The sequence below is a fragment of the Orcinus orca genome, chromosome 19 (genome assembly GCF_937001465.1).
Source record: "Orcinus orca chromosome 19, mOrcOrc1.1, whole genome shotgun sequence".
In the NCBI taxonomy this organism is placed as follows: domain Eukaryota; kingdom Metazoa; phylum Chordata; class Mammalia; order Artiodactyla; family Delphinidae; genus Orcinus; species Orcinus orca.
In genome coordinates this window covers 13,324,634-13,346,514 of record NC_064577.1, presented here as the reverse complement: position 1 = coordinate 13,346,514, position 21,881 = coordinate 13,324,634, and the positions used below count along the sequence as shown (strand labels likewise).

At 48.5% G+C, this 21,881-nt stretch overlaps 1 protein-coding gene across 3 annotated transcripts in view; it reads left to right on the top strand.

The window, feature by feature from the left end:
- STX8 (syntaxin 8) overlaps positions 1-21,881 on the top strand; it is a 240,041-nt gene that overhangs the window by 202,333 nt on the left and 15,827 nt on the right. Inside the window, exon 8 of one of the 3 annotated variants that reach the window (XM_049701681.1) lies at positions 16,732-16,766. The exons of 1 other annotated variant lie outside the window; for it this stretch is intronic. In XM_049701681.1, coding sequence (XP_049557638.1) covers positions 16,732-16,751 — 20 coding nt within the window. In that variant the 3' untranslated portion in view covers positions 16,752-16,766. Of the gene's footprint in view, positions 1-9,234; positions 13,557-16,731; positions 16,767-21,881 lie in introns of those variants that run through there. One more of the 3 variants, XM_033422863.2, reaches the window with a different exon arrangement.

Genomic DNA, 21,881 nt, shown 5'->3' with positions numbered 1-21,881 from the left:
AGGTTCCTCTCCTGCATCCAGCCGGTCCCCACACCCCTCCACTCACCCACAGACGCTCCTCTGTCAGCCGTTTCAGCCTGAGCTGTCCACCCTCTTCTGCTCTGGAGCACAGGACTCCTCTGAGTTCATTCACGCTCAGATTGTGGGGACGGAAAGTGTTTTCCTAGTTCAGATGGGAGCAGAGTGAGAGAATGACCATGACATAAACGACAACCCTCTGGTGGTGGGATTTCGGGTACCCTGACCTGGGCCGAGAAGACAGCTGAGAGCAGAAAGGACTCTTTACTCATCAGCCTCTCCACGGTCGGGTGACCCTTCGCCCTGACCTTGTTAGGGACGTGAAGGTAGCTTTGTCGATAGGGGTGCTGCTGAACATACACTGGGGTCCCAATGGCCCTTCCTTCGGAAGGTGTCTCTGATCACCTCCCTGCTAGTAGGCGTGGCTGAGGACCTTGCCCGGCACTGGAAGCCTTGCTCTCGGGGGCTGAGAAGTCACGTGTGCTGAAATTGAAAGGGTTTTCCTCTCTCACACACATACCAGCCGAGGAGGATGTTCCAAGCCTATTCCATTGCCTCCTTTAGTGCCGTTTATAGCTCTCAGCTTGCTTGACATTTTAAGCAGCTGAAGAATCCCTCCACTAAACTGGAGTGGCAGGTCGGGTGGCAGGCGTGAGATTCTGGTGCTCAGTTCTGCTGGTGAATTTCTCTACTGACAAGCGTATTGGAAGCAGTATTCACTTTGCCCCCCTTACGTCCAGGTATATACTATCAGGCGGTATGAAAAATGATACAAGGTTTGAGCATCTCTGAATCAAGGGTAGAATTCCGGTAAGCGAGGCGCCCATAACCGAAGGAGAGCTGGCGCTGTGGAGGCTCTCTGTGTCCCGGGCACCTGGCTGCGTGCTGCAGGAGTGTTTTGTCATTAAACCCTCACACCTACCCTGCGTGACAGATACTGTTATTATCCCCCACTGACAAGCTAGGACAACTAGAAAATTCAGTGAGTGCTTAACAACTTGGGTATTTTTCTGTATATGTTATACTTCAGCAGAATTCGTGTTTAAAAAAAGGAGGCCATTTCAGCCCAGAGAAGTGAAGTAACTTTCCCAAGGTCGCCTAAGTGGTGTTTGCAGAAGCAGGGTTCAGCCCCCACATCTCACCTTGGAGTCCACTCAGCCCCTGCCCTCCACCACCCTTCACATTTCATTGTAGGTGGTAATCATGCCACCTGGTAAATAGTTCACGCAAATAACTGCTATCTGCCTGCTCTCACACAGCTAATCTTTTTTTCCCCCACAATTTATAATTTTTACTTACTGTCTTCCACAAGCGTACACTCTTTTCCATAGTTACAATCACGGTGAACCTAACCATTTTTGGAACTTTCCACTCCCTTTTTGGATGAGGTTTTGAAGTAAGTCTCCTTTGGTTCTTAGAGACCACCATGCCCCTGGTCCTGTATACTTATTAACATCAGCACTTTCTGGAAGCCAGAGGTGCCTCCCTGAGGGCTGGTTTCTTTCCAGGCAATATTTTTTTCCCCTAAACTCTTCAGATTTGCCCCACTCAAAGTAGACTTTTCTCTGGGAAGGAGCGGGGCTGGTCTTAAAGCAGCAGGACCTCCCACCACTCACCCATCTACTCCAGCTCTCTCCACTCCTCCCGGGAGCACCCTCCTTAGAATCCTCTTATCTCCATCACAGAATCCCTCTCCTGCCTTCACTCTGGCATGGGTGGGGCGGGGGTTTGCCCCAGGTGAGGGGAAAGAGAGGTTAACACAGTTTAGCCCCGTAATCCACGCATCTTACTTGGTTGCTTTCCTTAGTCCCCCAAAGACAGCTAATCCTTCATTTGGTCATTTCTTCGTTATCTAAGAAATGTCTCTTCTTTCAAGGGGTTCAGAGTCTAGTAGGGGCAGACAGACTTAAAAAAAAAAATTAAGTCAATAAAATGTTACGGGTTCTAAGATGAAATCAATTTAGGTAGGGGGCACATCAAGGGGAGGAAGTGGCCAGGGTAGAGGAGCAAGACCTCACAGAAGAGGTAACTCTTGAGTGTTGAAAGGTGAATAAGTGCTGGCCGAGGGCCAGGGCGTGGCAAGGTCAAGGCTCCCTGTATCAGTCTGCTTGGGCTGCCATAACAAAACTCCACAGACTGGGTGGCTTAGACAACCAAAGTGTGTGGTCTCATGGTTCTGGAGACAGGAAGTCCAAGGTCAGGGTGCCAGCAGAGTTGGTGTTTGCTGAGGGCTCTCTTCTAGAGTTGCAGACAGCTGCCTTCCTGCTGTATCTTCACGTGGCCTGTCCTCTGTGAGCGAGCGGGGAGAGAGAGCAAAGTCCTCTTCTTCTAAGGACGTCAGCCCTGTGAGATTAGGGCCCCACCCTATGACCTCATTTAACCCTAATTATCTTCTTAATTTGGCCCGATCTCCAAATTTGGTCACGTTGGGGGTTAGGGTTTCAACATGTGAACAAGGGTGTGTGACACAATTCAGTCCATACCACCACTACCCACACATTCCCTGGCCCCCCAGTTCCCCCTGAGCCCTCCTCACTGAGGTACCCCACATTCCCTCTATCCATGCCTTTTAGGAGTCCTTTCCCATGCATCCTGCCTGCCCCAAGAAGTCTTTAAGGAGCAGTGCAATGTTTCCAGTCTGCTCCTTGACGTCTGTTCTAAAGAGCATGAAACTGCTGAAACTCTTATTTACAAAACATTGGCCTTCAAATGTTCCGCCACCATCTGACCAGGAGGGAGAAGCAGCAGCTGCCCTTCCACCCAGGAGTCCTCTCTTTCAGGGATTCTGTTCTATCTCTGGCTCTCCTGAGCCATAGGGCCCAGCAGAGAGTTTGCACGTAGCAAAAACCTGAGCTCTCCTCCCCTTTCTCCTGTCACACCCCTAGGCCCTCCAGTTGGAGTTCTGGGCCCTTGTTTCTTGTGTTATGTCAGCCCCTCACTCACAGTTCTTTGCTGGCCCTGGGGTCAGGTCAGTGAGCCATAGTGGCCAATAGCGCACTGCACTAGATGTCAGAAGACCAAACCCTGGTCCACCTCGGCCACATGATCTTCGTCTGTCAGACAAAAGACTTGCAACAAGAGGCTGTGACAAATTAAAGAGTTAAACGTGACATCCTGGAGTGACCGCAGAGCTCAAAATGGATAATATAGGTGAAGTAGAAAGTGCAGTATTCATTTCAAAATAATCCTAATGTTTTATTTTTATAAGAACATTTTTGGGGTGGGTTGCCGGAGCTTCTCACGTCTCCTGTGTCACTGCAGTTATATCGCGGGCTGCTGAGAATTCTCTGAAGCTGCCTCAGAACCGTAAACCATCCTTCTCCCATGCCCAGGTTTTCACGCTCTCGTTTTTTACAAGAGTCCCTATAATTCCAGGCCTCCTATGAAGGGTTCCTACGCTGAGTAGAGAGTAGTGGACGCCTTCCCTGGGAGACGGTGCAACGTGGTGGTTATGGGTGAAGGTCCTGTGGTCTCTTCCTGGGTTTGACCTCAGCTCTGGGACCTTAGGTATTCCTGCATTCGGTTTCCTACCTGGAAACGGAGGATATTAATGATACCCTAATACTGGGAGATTTGTGGGGAATTAAGTGAGTTAAACGTGTAGCCCTTGGAACAAGGCTTGTCATGTAACAGGTGCTGACTGTTCCTTGTTATTTTCCCCCTTCTGTCCGGTAGACATGGAGGCCTGTGGCTACTGTCCCCCAACGGTTATTTAGGGATTTGACTCAATCCAATAATGTTGGGGAATTGAATGTGAGTTTGCTTAACCCACCAGTACTCAACATGAAAGCTATCAGACATTCATGTTTGATTCCACTCTGTGTCGGATTACTTTCATCTGTCTTGAAAATAGTCTCCAAAGAGCTTGCTGGCCAAGGGTAAGGGCATGTGCTTGGGGAGGGGGCGGGGGGTGGGGGGGCGGCATTTGAATACCTAGCGGTGTCCGAGGATTTGGGGCATAGGAACTGAGGAGAGAATTCTGGGAAAAAAAAAAAAAAAAAAAAGCCCGAGGATGGCCAGCGAGGGGAAGCTTTGCTGGCTCAGAAGGAAATTCTGCCGTTTCCAGACCAGCTTGGGGTACGTTAAGCGTGATGATTTTGCAAGCCCTGGTCAGCTGAAGCCAGCAGTGAGAACTGTGCTCCCGAGGGGTTCAGTGGCCAAGTTAAGAAGTGGGGGGGATTCTTTCTGGCTGGGGATGGGAGGAGGAAACTTCTTCCTGTAGGCCTCAGCCTAAAGCACGAAGAGCTTAGCCTTCGCAGGTAGCTCGAGAACCCTCTGAGTGCCTTCTCTTTATTGCGTCTGCTACATGATTATCTTTCTGAAGTCTGTGTTGTGTTATGAAAGAGACAAGTTGAATAAACAGACTCTATTTTCGTCCGGAGCCACGGCTTGGGCAAGCGTTCTGAAATCTCTAAACCAGGATCCATCTCTGTCCTGCGCGCCTGTGAGTCTCTCTTCCGCCACACGGTGGTGACACACCTAAGCCACGGGGCAGGTCTCAAAGCCAGTTAACTCGGAAGCCCCAGCACTGGGCACCGAGGGTGAGAGTGTGTCGCTGACTGTCAAGATGCTTTTTGCTCTTACCCTTCTAAGATTCGCGATCAGTGCCCAGTTATTTGTCTGATGTTCTCCTTTGACCCCGTAGAGGAATTGCCCAGTGGGCAGGGGCAGCCTCCACCCCCCGCTGGCCTGGTCCTGCAGCTCCTGGATTCACACTGCCTCTGCCCCCAACTCTAAGGCCCGTTCCCGGATTCTGGTTCTGGTCTGCTCAGCTGGCAGCACCCGGCACTCAGGAACGCGTAGACATGTGAGCAAAACAACCCTGCTTCCCCTGAGTTCAACTAAGGCAAGGCTGGAGGATTTCAAAAAGAACTCTTCCTTGGAGACAACAGCATAATATACACAACAGCTTAAAGAGGTGGATAAGTTCAGAGATTGGCCTGCAGACCAAGACTTGGGTGTAAAATAGCAAAAGAGAGAGCAGTTAAGACCGGCTGGCAAGGCTTGCAGGCGATCCAAAGCCTGATTTCTTCCCCACCTTGGAATCTAAGAATCTCGCAGAGCAGACTCGAGCAAGGATAGCCCAGCTTCTGTCCCAGGATAGATTTTATGTATAATTTGTAACCTCTGTTCCGAAGAAGATGTGGAGTGGCTTACGATAAAATGGTGTACGCAGCTGTGTGAAATCTCAAAGCTGCTAAAGAAGAAATTAAAAATGTGCAAATGTAGACGAGAATATAAATAGGATATATCAGATTGATAAACAAAGACCATGTTTGAGCCTCAAATTTAGCACCCAGACCAGAATCCAGGGAAACCAACACAAAAAGGGAGACAGGATGTGTGACACATGGACGCCATCTAATAGAAAAGAAACAGACTTTTTCCAAGAAAGGCAAGCTTGCTCCTGGTACGGAATATTTATCACAGTAACCGGAGAATATAATTCAACCGTGACTTTACAGAACACACAGAAACTCTTCCATTCGGTTGATAACTTAGATCTGACGAAATCCTCACATCTTCCTGGAATTTGTTTCCATACCCACCACACCGTGTAGCATCTCCTTCTTGAGATCGCAGGTAAAGTGGGGAAACCCCCCGAACCTCCGCAGCAGAGGACCCTAGAGAGGGATGCCCGGGAAGAGTTAGCACAGCCTGACAAGGGTGTGTGTTCCGGACTGTTTCCCATCCCCCCTTTCCCAAATGGGAGCTTTCGGTAGACGGTCAAGGTGTTTATCTACAAGTATACGTTGGACGTATGGGAGGTGATTAATTACAAGTCACAATATGGAGAACTGTGTACGGCCAGAAATCCGGGACTCGTAGAGCAGAGCTTCCACGACTGCTCCTCTGTGCACAGTAGCAAGATGTGATTTGAGATTTTTCTCCCTTTGGGAGGGAATTGAATGCAGGTTGGGTTGCACTTGGGAGGCTCGTATTGTGACGTGTGTGGTGTTAGATTATTGTGATTTTAGAGATGTGTGTGGATCTGTGTGCACAGGCACACGTGTGGCAGCTGAGCAGCCCAGGGGAGGCTGTCATGGACCTGTGTTCCTCTTCTCTCTCTCGCCCCCGATACCTGCTTATTCCATGTGGTCCAGATGCCGGTGACACTCATCCCCGGTGCATCCGCACCTGCCCTCGATCCCCGTGCCAGGCCACAGTGGGAGGCATTTAACACAGACTCCGGCCTGGCGATGAGTCAAAATAACACCTAAGCGTAGTTTACAAAGACAAATAGTGGTACAGGGTGCGTTTCACAGCAGGAAAGGACACCCCCCACTGCCCGCCCTGCTGGCCTTCCCACTCTTCTGAGGAAAGTACTTTCCGCTCTCTCACTTGTTTCTTGGGGATTTTACTTTCTCATTTCTAAACAATGTGCTTATACTAATATGACTTGAGTCTATTGCAGTGTCGGGTGTTATCTGTTAACTTCCTGCTGTGGAAGACCTTGCACTTACGCTTTCCCTCTATGCTACCAATAGAGTCAAATCACAATGGTTAAGTCGTTACTCAGCATTTTCATTTTGACTATATCAATATTTTTAGCTGAGCCATGTAGCTTACTAGAATCAGATTTCCTTTCTCACACAGTAGTTTGTTCTTCCTAAACTTACTGTCATTTGTTTCCCTTTGCTTATCATAATTCTTGCCCTAACTTAGTTCAGAGCTAAGAAATTCCTGTGGGTATGGTGAAAAGCACATGAAATGCTCTGTCTTTATAATGTTTTCCTTGGGGGTCGGCCCTCCTGGAGCTGAAAAATATCTTTATTCTACTTGCAGCGGAGTGATTGCATATATAGAATTTTAGGTTGGAAACAATTTGTGATCAGAATTTTGAAGGCATTTTTCATCGTCTTCTAGCTTTCCTTGTTGATATTGAGAAGTCCAGTGCCATTTTGATTCCCGAACTTTTTTATATGTCCTGCTTTGCTTTTGAGAGAGCTTCCCTTCAGCTTCAATAGTCTAAATTTCACAAAGAGGAACCATCTAGTAACTTCTCCGCTCACCCTACACTATTGTGTTGGGTACTTTGTAGACCCTTCAGTCTGGAAATCATTTCCTTTAGTTCTGGGCATTTTTCCTTACATGAAAGCTTTGATAATTACCCCCTCTGTTTTCTCTCTTCTTTTCTTATGGTACATTCCTTAGTTGGAAATTGGGCTTTCTGGTTTAGTCCTCTCTCTCCTGTTTTTCCTCTGTCTTTTTGTTCATTTGGGGGACATTTCTTCGGTTGCATCTTCAAATCCTCCCATTGAATTTCTTTATTGCTGCTGTCTTATTTTTAAACTCTCAAGTTTTCTGATTTTTTTTCTTGTTTTTTTTTCTGGTACGCGGGCCTCTCACTGTTGTGGCCTCTCCTGCTGCGGAGCACAGGCTCCAGACGCGCAGGCTCAGCGGCCATGGCTCACGGGCCCAGCCGCTCCGCGGCATGTGGGATCTTCCCGGACCGGGACACGAACCCGTGTCCCCTGCATAGGCAGGCGGCCTCTCAACCACTGCGCCACCAGGGAAGCCCAAGTTTTCTGATTTTTAAAAGTTATTCTGGGGACTTCTCTCGTGGCGCAGTGGTTAAGAATCAGCCTGCCAGTGCAGGGGAAATGGGTTCGAGCCCTGGTCCAGGAAGATCCCACATGCTGCAGAGCAACTAAGCCCGTGCACCACAACTACTGAGCCCACGTGCCACAACTACTGAAGCCTGCACACCTAGAGCCCATGCTCCGCAGCAAGAGAAGCCACCGCAATGAGAAGCCCGTGCACCGCAATGAAGAGTAGCCCCTGCTCGCCACAACTAGAGAAAGCCAGTGCACAGCAACAAAGACCCAATGCACCCAAAAATAAATTAAAAAAAAAAAGTTACTCTGTTCTAGTTTTATAGATACAAAACATTTTATATCTCTGAGCATATTAGTGTTTCTTTGAAGTTTTCTTGTTTGCATTGTATCTTTTTGCTGAATTCTTTTTTTTTTTGTGGGGGGTTTGATTGGGGGGTTTTCTTCTTTTTGGTCAAATATCCAGTGATGCTTGGCTACCCATTAATTTTTTAAGAATGAAGCACTAAGGAGACATCTGAAAGTTCTATACGCATGGGTAGGATGTGTTGAGTTGTAGGTTTCACAAGCGATTATCAGACAGGAAGGACCTAGTCATTTTATTGGGGGCCCCAAATGCTAGTGTCTGTAGGCCTTTTCTCTTTGGTTAGTCCCTTTCTGCTGAGAAGGGGTCCTGTGGTCTCCTGCCTGGAGAATAGAGGCTTAGCTGCTAGCATTTGGGAGCCTAATGCAGGAGGGGGCAGCAAACTCACCATCCCATGTGAAAATGTGTATTTAGTCTCCTATTTTCAGCCTCTCACCTTATCCCTTCCTAATTCTGCACCTGTTGCCCCATGTTCAGAACTCCTCTGGTCCCGTTCCTCCACTGACCCTCTTTCCTGAGAGGACAGTGCACAGGTAGCGTGGCTGGTTGTGTGGGGCGATGGAGGAGGTCTGAGGTGTAATTGGTCCTCATGTAGTCTTTAAGCAGTTCCCCTGTTTTTGGCTCTGCTTTCAGAAGTACCTGGTGCCTCCCATCCCTGAGCCTTGCCGAAGGTCTGGCCCAACAGCCAAAGCCCTCTTGGATTCCCTCCCCCCAATTTGTTTGTTTCAGCACCTACTCTCACTCATCCATCATTTACCCCTGTGCTTTCTGTCTTCCAACACTGTATTGATACGTCTGTTTGGATATCATTTTCTCCCCTATTCTTTTGGGTTATGGGTTTATACCATTTGTCCCCCTCGAGGTGGAGTCGGGGAAGGGGCAGAGGTAACCACGGGTGTTTGATTTGCTGTGTTTAACGGAACCAGCAGGTCGCATAATCGCACCCTACAGTCTTCATTACAGCCCTGAGGTCGGTAGTGTTATTCCCATAAGGCAGATAGGGAACCAGGAAACCCCAGAGGCGAAGGCCCTTTGTCACGGTCACTTAGCTAGTCAGTAGCCGAGCAGAGATTTCAACCCAGGTGAGCCTCTGAACCTCACACTCCTCCGCCCACATCACACTTCTTCTGATTCTCCAGGATTGCTCGGGGATTCCTTCTTAGCACACTGAACAATATTCATCAGGACTGCATACCACGCACAATCCCAAGGGACAATGTAGTTCAGTTAACGGGGCTTTTTTTTTCCTCCTTCCCTTTGTTCCCCGAAGCAATTATTTCTTTATTTCATTTAAAGACTCGGCCTCTGCAGCTGCTGCGGACAGCTTAGAGTTGTCTGAAGGTTGAAGACAAGAACCAAGCCGCGAGCTTACGAGCCATCAAACTTGAAAGATGTATTGAGGTGAAATACTGCTGCACAGCCTCCCCACCAAACCTTTTTTTTTTTTCTTTCCAAAATGAAAAAGAACCATTTGTACTATACATGCATTAAAAAACCCTGCAGCTCACGCACATAAAAATCTTCAGCTCTGGCGCTGTTCAAGACAAGATTGTTTTGGTAACTGCCCACCCCACCCCAATAGAGCAAACAGTATAGTCTTCCAAAGCCAAAGTAATTGCGTGTCGTACACTGGTATTTAGAGTCAAAGATCAGTATATGTGTGTGGGCCCAAACACCCCTTCCTTCTCTCCTTCGGAGAAGAATCCTGTGCTAACGGTTAAATAACTTTGTTTTCATACCGAATATTTAAGTTGCAGATGTGAGCCACACGGGCAGAGGTTTGAAATCAAGACAGCTGAACTGCCAAAGGTACTTTTGGAGTTCACGTTCAGCCGTTTGGATGAAACGGAAACTAACTTCCCGGGGAAGCATTCAAGTGGAGTTTTTCATCCCACGTATGATCTTGCCCTATTTATTTATTGACTTTTACTTCCAAGCCTTACCTGGGTCTGGCATTTCCCTTGGCATCCTCAAAGAGGTCCGGATCGTTATTGGCCTGTGTGAAGCACGGTGATGCGGGGATTACAGAAGAAGTTGGTTGCAACTTTTCAGTAGGGAGCACGTTAGTCACTTTTGAAGGGAAAATGTGAAGGTATTGTTTGTGTTTAAAGTGTTTGTTTTTCTAAGCACAAATGCCTTAGCAACTGTACGTGAAGACAGGTTTATTTCGGCAGAATTTGTGGTAAACAGGGATGTTCGTTTATGACCAGGCGATGGTACGTGGAATGGTCTCATTTGCAATTCACAGGCATGATATAAGCAGGCCACGACCTTCCTGAGAGAGAGTTTGCCACTGTGTGTTTCCCTGAGGTGATTCCTGCTGCAGAGTGCCAGAGGTACACCGGTAGGTGTCCTCGCTCTGCCTCATCTAGGGACAGGCGGGCACCCTGTGGTCCAGAGTGCTTTGGGCTGAACCTTGGGTCCTGGAGGCAGGCCTTTGAGAAATGGCCCATCAGGGTAGATCAGGAAGCAGCCTGGGCCCGGGGAGACCGAGATGTCCCCGATATCCCCCTTTGAATCGTTACTTTGGTGTCTCCTGATTCTGGTTGTTTTTTATGTTCATCCAGAGTCCAGTTTGGCAACTTTAGCAACCAGAGAGATGTTTCTGTTGACCAGATGTTGCCTGAGGTGCTCATTAAAAATGCAGATTTCTGAGTGCAACCCCATGCTTTCCTGAACCTGGCTGGCTCTCTGGATCCTGGGGCCTGGGAACCTGCTTATCCCTCCCAGCTCCAACGACCTCCACCCAGGTTCTTAGGCAAATCCTATTATCCAGGGCCATATTTTCCAATTTTCCTTGATGATAAGGGTCACATGATGCTCTTACTAAAAATACAAGTTCCTGGGCCCCATCCTGGAACCACTGAATCAGGATCGCCGGGGGGTGGGGCCTGGGAAGCAGGGAGAGCGGAACCTAGTATTCCAGAAAACTTCAAATCCTAAGGCCAAAGTTGCCTGCTGGAAACCATGAGAGGGAAGAAACCAAGTCCCATCCGTGCCTTTGAAAGACTTTGCATCTGTTCATTAAAACATAAAACCAGCATGGGGAATTCCCTGTGGCGGTCCAGTGGTTAGGACTCGGTACTTTCAGTGCCAGGTCCGGGTTCAGTCCCAGGTTGGGAAACTAAGACCCTGCAAGCCATGCAATGCAGGAAAAAAAAAAAAATTCAAAACAAAACCAGCGAAAGACTGAGGGCGACCCAGGGTCTTTGGGCCCCAGGCAAGTCACGTCGGAAATTTTCATAAGTTACGTTTACCTGTCCCATTTCTAAGAACTTCTGAAGCTTTCTAATTCTGCTAAGTTGAAGTCAGGATCTAAAATCAGTCCTTATTCTCCTGGTTAAAAGATTAGGGGCAACTTTAAATTTCTTTTCTTTTCACGAATTATTTCAAAAAGTATGTTTCGTTTGCTATGATTCTTCAAAAGCAAGCCTCGCTTTTTATGCTTTTAAAGGAAAAAACTTTTTCTATACCTGTCATCTCTCGTATCTTCTGATGTCTTCGACTTCATCAATATGTAAACCGTGAGCTTCTAAGTTTATTTTCTTTAGCTAATACTATCACAGTTAACCTTTTTTTTTTGGTGAGACCTCTGACATGTGGTTGATTATTGGTTTCTTAATTTGAAGATTTATGGGTGGCAAAATGCTGATTTTTCTTTTAAAAGAACGTAAAACTGAGAGACAAAACACAGAATTGTATATACCTGAAAAGAGATGTCCAGATCCCCTGTATCCTGCTGAGGAAATTTCATTGCATAAATGGGTTACTATTAGTTGATGGAAAAACTAAGTTAACTGGAATCCCCAATTCACCAATCGTGCCAGTTACCTGAGGTATTAGTGTCCTGTTTAAACTCTCAGAGCTATTAAATTAAATGGTCATGACACGAAACCTCAGAAAAGTCTTATTGTTGTCTAGAAAGATTGTGTACAGGTGTTACTAGCCTGCTTTAGAATAAAAAAGGCTTCAGTATTCTCAAAAATCATTTCCTCTGCTGAGGAAATGCACCATAGTAAAATAGCCTTCTCCAGTGCGGTAATTGCTGGCTTTCCGCTTCAAAAGAAAAATCCTTGAATGTTATTCAGGTTGCAGTTTCCATCAGACTTTTCTGAATAGATGATAATAATTTTGTGTTGGATTAATAAAATAATTCCAGAAAATAAAAGGAACCGTAACCCCTACAGACGGAAGTTGTGGGAAACATCTAGTTGCTTAAGAACATCGTTTTTAATTTTAAAAGACTAGTACAGTTGAAGCTTAGGAAGTGAAAAGCGTATATTCTATCCATTATAAAAGCTCTACATTTGAAGCTGGTCTGGTGAATACTTTTCTTGCGTTTACACTTTAACACCATGAAATGAAAACTGAGAATTCTGTTTCAAACACAGAAGGTTGACTATTGATCGAAAGGAAAAAACCTCCTTCATGTAAGAGAAGTCATTTCTCTTTATCCACAACTTGTTGTCAGAGTAAAAGATATTATTTGATGGCAGCGGGTTTAGGAGTTACTACAGGCAGTCATGTGAGCTTCATAAAATACATTCTCTCAGATGCTGATCACTCGGGGTCACGTTCCATTTGGGGGTCTGACTGTGCACCCCTTTTTCCCTATTGAGGAGACCTGTCTGATTTCCTGGACTACCTTATCCCCTGACACCCCTAAGTAGTTTCTACATCAAGCACCTAAGCTCTCTTGCTTCAGCCTGTGCTGGTTGGTGTCTTAGACATCCCTTAGGTACATGCAGTTCTTTATTTGGGTAAAGAAAGACAGATTCATCTCTATAAAGCTACTTTCTCATTTCATGTATTCAAATTTGCATTTCCTCTCCGAATCTCTCGTTTACCTGGGTAGGCTGCCATAGGTGAGCCAGGGGATCTCAGCTCTGCTCTTCTTGGCCAGAGAAGTTGGCCAGAGGCATGTGGAATAGAGAAAACAGCTTTCCTCTGGCTGACCTTTCTTCCTTTTTTTTTTTATAAATTTATTTTATTTTTGGCTGCATTGCTGCATGCGGGCTTTCTCTAGTTGCGGCAAGCGGGGGCTACTCTTCGTTGCAGTGCGTGGGCTTCTCATTGCGGTGGCTTCTCGTTGCGGAGCATGGGCTCTAGGCACGCAGGCTTCAGTAGTTGTGGCTCGCAGGCTCTAGAGCACAGGCTCAGTAGTTGTGGCGCACGGGCTTAGTTGCTCCGTGGCATGTGGGATGTTCCCGGACCAGGGTTCGAACCCGTGTACCCTGCATTGGCAGGCGGATTCTTAACCACTGCCCCACCGGCTAAGCCCCCGGCTGACCTTTCTTCACACTCTGATCAACAGCTAAGTCTAAGGATCAGGGAAATGTGGTGGATCGTTACGTTAATAAAACAGACACCTGGAGACACTTTCATTAATTTAAAAAAAGGATAGGGCTTCCCTGGTGGCGCAGTGGTTGAGAGTCCGCCTGCCGATGCAGGGGACACGGGTTCGTGCCCCGGTCCAGGAAGATCCCACATGCCGCGGAGCGGCTGGGCCCGTGAGCCATGGCCGCTGAGCCTGCGCATCCGGAGCCTGTGCTCCGCAACGGGAGAGGCCACAGCAGTGAGAGGCCCGCGTACCGCAAAAAAAAAAAAAAAAAAAAGGGTAGCTTCCAGTTACATGCCTTCCTGTTGAAAACTTTCTTACCAGGCTTTAAAACAATGTAATGTTTGAAGGCATGTAATGGAATGAATGTGCGTAGCCTAGGATGTCAAAGAGGAGGAATTATAGTGAGAAAATATCAAGAACCAACCGAAATATTCTTAAATGTACAAAAACGTACAATAAATGTGTGGGAGTCTTGGGGTAGAGGGGAGAAAAGGGGGAAGCAGCGTGGGGCTTAGTTTCTGATGCGAGTGTGGGCAGGACCCCAGAGAGGGCTTTGCCAGGGGAAGGGGGTGGAGCTCTACCAGCCATCTATGCGAGACCCATACCTGAGCCTTTTTACCACTGTTACAATCGCTCCAACAGACTGTCTGCTTCATATTTGCCAGCCTTAAAGTAGATTGTCGGTCCGCCTCCAAACGCCCCACCAAAATAGGGAATTTCCCCATTACTGGCGAGTCCAACAGACAAGTTTTATATAATCCCAGTGGAAGAAAAGCAAATATTATGCTGTCAAAACTTGCTTGAAATAATACCCAAGATGTCCAGAACCAGGCTCGTGGTCTTCTCCAGCCCTGCGCTTCTTTCTCTGTTTTCTAATTTGATGAGCAAGACCACCAAGTGCTCAGCTGCTCCAGCCAAATCCTCAGGAGTCGTGGCTGGCTCTTCCCTCCCGCCCCCCTGCATCCAATCTGATGCCCGGCCCTGTCGATTCTGCCTCCTGAGCGTCTGTGGAAAAGCCGTGCACATTTCCTGCAGATACCTGCCGTCCTCTGGGTCCCTCCTGTTGTTTCCTGACCCATCTCCCCGTCTCCCTCCCAACCTACCCTTCACACACTGAAGCCAGGGCGCGCTTTGGAAACATGGGATCTTGCTTTTACCAACCCTTCCGCTTCACCACCACTTCTCTCCAAGGAAACCTTTCGGAGACTCTCTCCATTGCCCGGATTCCTCGTGACGACACTCAGGGCCCTCTGTGACCTACTGTTCCCTCATCTCCTGCACGTGCGGGAGCACGCGCGCGCGCGCACACACACACACACAGCTCTGCAGCAGCAGATGTCGGGTGATGATGGTTTGTGCCTCCACACTGATTGCCTTAGACATGTTTCTTCACCTGTCTAAGCCCTGGTTTCCTTACCTGCAAAATAGGGATGGTCCTGGTGGCCTCGCAGTAATCTGGCAGATTCCTGAAGCGTCTGTTGCTGTTTTTATTGTAACCGAATTAAATGTTTATATTGATTTGGAGAGAGGGGCCATGCACACGGCATGGGATCTTCCCATCCAGGCATATGATTGTGGCTCCTTTATTCCAATCTTCCTTTCATGTCCCCTCAATGTTATGGCATTTTCAAGATAGCAGTCCTGTCCATTTTTATGAATTTCTTTGTCCTCTGTTTATTAGCTTAGTTATTAACCAGCTTTCTTCATTGTGTTTTCTGACTGACTGTGACTGGTTCATTACGAAAGGGTTGGTGTCAGTGTCTTTGTTAACTGGCCTCGTTCCTTTAGTTCATAGAGGTTTTCTGTTGGCTGTTTAGTAATTTGCAGGTTAGGCGTCCTCATTTTCTGCAGGTGATCATTTTGTCTCCTTTAGTTCTTGAAGGGAAATCAAGGAACATGTGTGGTTAGGCTTTGAATTCACGGTTAAGAGGAGGGTTGACTTGGGCAGCAAAGGGCGACTGTTGACCCTGGGTAGTTCTGGAGCGGGGGAGACAGCAAGGCATCCGCGGTTTTTTGGTTTTTTTTTTTCCCCCCGCACCACACGGCTTGCGGCATCTTAGCTCCCTGACCAGGGATCGAACCCCGGGCCTTCAGCAGTGAGATCGCAGAGTCCTAACCACTGGACTGCCAGGGAAGTCCCACGATAGGTTAGTCTTGAACCGGGCAACTGGCTGTGGAAGCAGAGAAGATGGTGTGGAAGTTGTGTTGTCGGTATTCTTAGGTCCTTCTGTACTTCTGTACAGTCTTAACCTTATTGCAAACTTTTTACCATGACCATTGGACAGTCAAACCTGGGTTCATGCCCAAGGCCCAACACCCAGGAACCTTGAAGCCTTAGATACGTTGCTTCACCTTTCCGGGCTTCGGGTTCTGTCACCGTCAGCATTGTCGTCACGATAATAATATCAGTTGACAGGGTTGTTACGGGGCTTTGCGTGTTGTACAGAAGACGGTGAGTGGGGTGCCTGGCACACGGTAGACCCTCAGCCGACGCTCCCCGTGGCTGCTGCCGCCCCGTCCTCATCAGATCGAGGCAGAGCCAGACTTCCCCTCTGGTCCCCCTTCTCCGGCCCTCGTCCCTCGTCTGAGAAGTCCCTAAACCCGGAGTCCCCTTCCCCGCCCCCACCCGTCCTAACCCCCTCCTGCGGCTGCTGCCCTGCCCTCACCTCCCAGGATCTTTCCTCTCTCAGCCTCCCTCTGGCCTCTCACCCTGTAACCATCGCTGCCTTGCCGACCAAGACCATCTTCTGAGCTCCAGGTCCAGCTGCTTATTTGGTATCTCAGTTCAAACCGCTCTGCGGTGTATCGAACCGACCCCGCCCCCCGTTTCCTCTGTCTCAGTAAACGATACCACTGACCCAGTTATTCAAGTAGAAATCTTGTTTCCTCTCCTTGTGCCACCCCAGCCCCCTTTCTCATCAACAAGGAAGCCCTGATAATCCTGTTCTAAAGTGTAGCTCCGACCCCTCCACCTCCACTGCCGCCACCCCATTCCCCCTCACCGTATTGCCTGGGTGCCGTGATAGTTCTCTCGAAAAGGACGTGTTGGCTTTACTTGTCCCTGGAGACTGGACCCTCCCGTCCAGTCTCCACACGGTGGTGTAAATGTCTGTGTAACGTAAATGACATATCACTGCTCCCTGCTTAAACCCATCAGTGGTTCTCCTATAAAATCCAGCTCCTTGCCGTGACCCCCAAGGCCCTACAGAACTTAGCTCTTGGTTCCGTCACTAAACTCATCTTGATTTCTCTCCTTCTCATTGGCCAGCCTAGCTACTGCGGCTCTCTTTCCACTCTGTGAAATCCCCAAGTGCTCTGTGCTCACTGCTCTCTCCAACTGGAATGGTCTTTGCCCAATTTTTAAGACTGAATCCATAACTTTTAGGTCACCAGAAGGAGGCGCTGCAGTAAAGCAGTTCGGATCCTAGCACCTTGTTTGTTTGTTTCCTTAGCACTTATCCATGGTTTGTAATTGTCTCATTGTGTGATCACTTCGATCTGTCTCCTCCATTAGCACGTAAGTTCCGCGGCGCGAGGTATCACGTCTGTCTTGACCGTTGTTGTATTCCCAGCATCTGACGTGGTATCCGGTACAGTGTAGGTTCGTGATGGAGGGAGGACGACTGGCTTCTCCTGTCTTTGCTCAGCCGAGACCCGGTCATGAGCCACGTTAAGTCCTGCCCTCGCTGGCCTGCAGCAGCTCTTCCTTCTCTCCAGAAAGCTCCATGATTTCTCGTTTGAGAAATAGTGGTTAGGGATATTCTCCAGAGTGACAAGGAAGTTAACCAGAAAAGAGTGTGCTCTTTATTCACCTTAAGTCACGAAGACTTTAGTCCTGATTATACCCGCAGACCCTGAGAACCTGGATTTGAAATGGGGGTGGATGTTAAAAGGTGACTCTGATGAAAACCAGTTTTGTTCATGTCTTAGATAGCTCACTGATGGCCTAAAAAGTCTAATTTCAAAAAGGACAGAAAGCCTTCCAGCCATCTTGTTGGTGACCCAGAATGTTTCAACTAGAAATGTATTCCTTTAGTCAAACTCCGTCCTTTGTTTAAAGTGCATATATCTTTCGCATGAGACATCAGTAATTCAAACTTATGTTCTTTGGGAGATCTTTTGGTTGGGAGAAAAAAACAGAATCACTGACATTATCACAATAATAAATCCAGGTGAGTTTATCGTAAGGACCTGGGTTACTATTGTTAGGAAGAAAGGCAGACCTGGGGAGCCTGTATTGCTCCCGATTTCCTAGTGTAGCTCCAGAGAAAAGAACCTGTTTCCCAACTCAGCTTCATGTGCTGGGCTAAAGTGGGTTAGGGGCTGCCGGCCAGCCGGCGAGTTGGCTGACCTCTCTGTATGCCCATGCCACCGTGGTTTGATGTGTGGGAGCATGGGGTATACACAGCTGACTTGGGCTACCCTTCCACCAGAGCTTTGGTCTAAACAGATCCTGTTTGAAGGGGCTCTGGGCACACCAGGAAACTTGTCTGGTAAATCCACAATGAAAGAAAAAGTGAATGTTTATCGTGCACTTACTGTGTTGCAGATACTCTTCCCAGGGCATTGTATATACTACTCTGAATCTCATTTTACGGGTGAGACCCAGACTGGTTAAGTAGCTTGCCCGCAATCACACAGATGAGAAGTGGAGCGGCCAGGATTTGAACCCAAGCAGTGTGGCTCTAAAGCCGCGGGCTTAACTGTCCTTCCGTGTCACTGACACCGTGGGTAGATACAAGGAGATATGGGGCACATAAATGGGGAAGGGTGGCAAGGCAGAATGACCAGGGAGAGGGCACTGAAGGAGGAGGCCTGGTGATGCCGTGGTTAAGAATCCACCTACCAGTGCAGGGGACACGGGTTCAGTCCCTGGTCCGGGAAGATCCCACATGCCGTGGAGCAACTAAACCCGTGCTCCACAACTACTGAGCCTGCGTGCCACAACTACGGAAGCCCGTGCATCTAGAGCCCGTGCTCCACAACAAGAGAAGCCACTGCAGCAAGAATCCCGTGTACCTCAATGAAGACCCAACACAGCCAAAAATAAGTAAATGAAAAATAAATAAATTTATTTTAAAAAAGGAGTAGACAGAGGGTAGTGGTGGGTCCCAGCGTCATGGGGCCAGGCCTCTGTTGAGGAGTGACAGGGGAGGAGTTCAGCCCAGGAGGTCAGAGCTGAGGTCCCCGCAGATGCCTGCAGTGAGAGTGGGCTGTACTGAGGAAGAGACCCCGGGCATCTGGGTCAACCATTCAGTCCCGATACACTGGAGTAAAGAGGATGTCTGATCACCAGAAGCTGAAGAAATGGACGTTGTAAACAGCCCATTGACTGTAACAGTCAAGTAATGAAGGTTTTGGTGGTTCCTGACCTAGGGACCTTATAGATAAATTGTTGTGCTTTAGAGGACTTTGAACAATGTGGATCTCATGCATAAATTTGTTTTTGTTTTCCTTTGGACACTTACTGGCAGAAGTGATGAACAAAGCAAAGCTGGTGTCAGATCCCTTCTAACGCGTTGGTCGAGACCTTAACGTCATTCGGTCCAGCGAGCAGGTGTGACACATCTGAACAGGAAGGCATTTCTGTCCTATAACAAAACCCAGTTAGGTTGAAATGCAAAACGGTAGAGTGACAAAGTGAGATCAGTGGGCAAGTTTGACAATATTAATGAGAAAAGTTACTCTCTTGCCCGACTTTCTCGTACAAAAGTCTCACGAGCAGCCGCTCGCGGTCGTTTCCCCGGAGCCAGCGTGAGGCCGTGAGGATGAACGTGTGGGCTGGGGTTCATTTACTCTAGTCTTACGCTCGGTACCCGAATTCAGCAAGAACAGAAGAACAGCGTCTCATATCCAGAAAACTGTCCGAAGGGACCCCTTGGAGCAGATGGCAGAGGCTGCCAGACGGCACACAGGCCGCCTGGAGGTCCAGCCACGTGAACCCCCAGCGGCTCCGCAGCCCGAGCCGCTGAGGTTTCCATCGTGAGCTGAACAGGGCCCCGCCCAAGCAGAAAGGCCTCAGGCCAATTACGCAACTAGCCAAGAGCCTCTGGCGGCCTCCGCATTTGTTTAGATAAAACTTGAAATCATCAGCGAGCTCTTGAGCCAAAGTCTGTCTCTGTGAGGAGAAAGTCAGACTGTGTAAACCTGCCTAGAGCCACGCTGTGTGGCCTGGGGATAAGTCCCGCCACTCCACCCCCAGGGGCGGGAGCAGCGTCGTCCTTAGAGAGACCTCTGGCTGTGTGTGGCCTGGTGCGGTCCTCACTGGCGGGAGGAAGGGTCACACTGAGGGTGGCCACCGGAGCCGGACCCAGTGGCCCAGCTGCCTTAATCTCACTGCCTGCCCGGGGGGGGCCCCAGCCCCACGTCAAGCCCCACCCCGCCCTTGAACCTGTAGAGGGGACGCTGATTGGCGGAGACTGGAGCTCAGGAGAGAAGGGGCGCTGCTAGCCTCTCCTTTCCAAGAAGATGACCTTTTGGACCCAGAAAGGGTAACTGGGCTCCAGCTGCCTTTATTCAAGGTGCTCAGAGTGCTTCCCACGTATCTCGTTTATCCTCATGATGCCCCGAGAGGTAAGTTTGTTTGAGATTTCTGCACAGTTATGATTATGCCTATAGATTCGAGTTCCTGGCTCCATGTCATTCTAAACCTGGAGTCTCATCCCCATCTCACTTTTCCTAACATAACTAAACCCTTCGGGGAATGAAATGTCTCAGGCCTTAGCCTAGCCAAAGGGTGATTTTCCCCCCCTCCCTTTTTTTGTTGTTGTTAAGTTTGATTTATTACTTCGCCTTCTAGCCAGGCTCAATGGATGGTCAGAATATTATAAATAATGTGGATTGAAAAGATCGTGCTGAAATGTTTATTGCATTTTTAGAGCACAGGGGATGGCGTGGAGAGCGTGGCCGTGGGGAAGGAGGGGCGTGAGGAGGGGGTGGGAAGGCAAATCCTGTTCTGAGGCCGTGTTGGTGTGTCCAGAAAAGACAGTGCTCTGAAGGGAAGGCTCGTATATTGCAAGCCGGCAATCAGAATGCAGAACTGTTCCAGCGGGTGTAAAGCATATTCCTCAAGAATGCCAGGACCATAAGGAACTAATCATTAGACGTCCCCCCCTCATCTCCTCACCCACAGTTCTCGAAGGGGGCTGCTAACAGAGCAGCCACCATGCTTTGTAAGTAGCTCCCCAGCATCCTGGCTTTGGGGCGCCCTCCAGGATGGGGCAGCTGTGTGTGCCTGAGAAAGTGCCTCCTTTGACTGACTCAGCATCCAGTGCTTTAGCATCTTGAATCTCTGTGCTTCGGGTCCACTAGAAATACAAATGTTATCCGAGGTCAGGACCCCCCCCGCACACGGGAAATTAATGTCACATCGGCCCATTGGCATCCAGTGGTCACATGTGAAGCTGAAATCACACCAGGCTCTTCTTCCTCTCTCGGGCCTTTCCTCAGGCTTCTGTGAAGAAGAAGGAGGGTCGAAGCTCCTTAGCAGTTAACGCCATCTGGGTCAACCTGATTCTAGATAGAAAAGTCTGGCAAACCAGTGAGATGGTGCTTTGAGTTGTTCTCTATTCTGAGCAAGGTCGTCTTTGGGCCACTCCAGGTGTGGTCCCACAGATCTCAGAACGTGGCGCTCTCTGTCAGGAGGAAAGGAGGCCGAGTAATATTGGTGCGGGACTGTGGGCAAGTGGGACTGGTGCGTCAGATACATCCCAGGCTGCACCCCTTCTCCACGAGGCTGTGTGTCGTCAGCTGGGCACCCCGACCCATCATCTTTGCGGTACCCAGAGAAGGCCATGGCTCTTCCTGTGCTGTTAACAGATGACACTTGATTTTGTGGCGTGGAGAACTTCCAGCGAGCTTTTAATCCTGATCTCTAAGCCAGTGGTTCTCAAATGTGAGCGCCGGAAGAATCACGTGCGGGGCTTGTTCACATCCAGCTTCCCGCCCCCCCCCACCACCACCACCAGAGACCCAGACTCAGTAGGCGCAAGGTGGGGCCCCTGAAATTGCATTTCTAACCAGCTCTCGGTGATGCTCCTGAGATCACGCCACGAGTGGCCCTGCTCTAAACAGAAACGCAGCATTTCCAGCGTTAGGTAGTTTTTGGTAATAACTCTCTCAGGAATATCTACAAATGGCAGCTGAATCAAAGTTCCAGGGCATGAAGGAAATGTGAACTGGGGCTGTTCAGTGTGAAAGAAAGAGGGTCCACTTGGTTGAAAACTGAGTCTAAATCATCTGTGTTGAAAGAAACCCATGAGCATCTGGTAAAATCCCAACATTTCACCAAAATGTACCTCTGTTCATTTACTTGAAAGATAAGTATAGGATCTATTCTCTCCTAGAAGTTTATATTCAGATCACTGACCACTGATGGGCGATATATTGATTTTGAGTTTGGCAGTACCGACTGTACTTACTTGTACCCCCTTGGAGTTCTTTAGAACCAATATTTTATAATAGCCTGTTTTATTGAGTTTATACCCTTTCATGCATTCATTCACTCATTTCTTTTCAACACGCGTTGATCACTTACTATATGCCAAGTACTGTTGTAGCTGCTAAAATGTCCACGTTAGCTACCACCAAGTAAAAATGCATT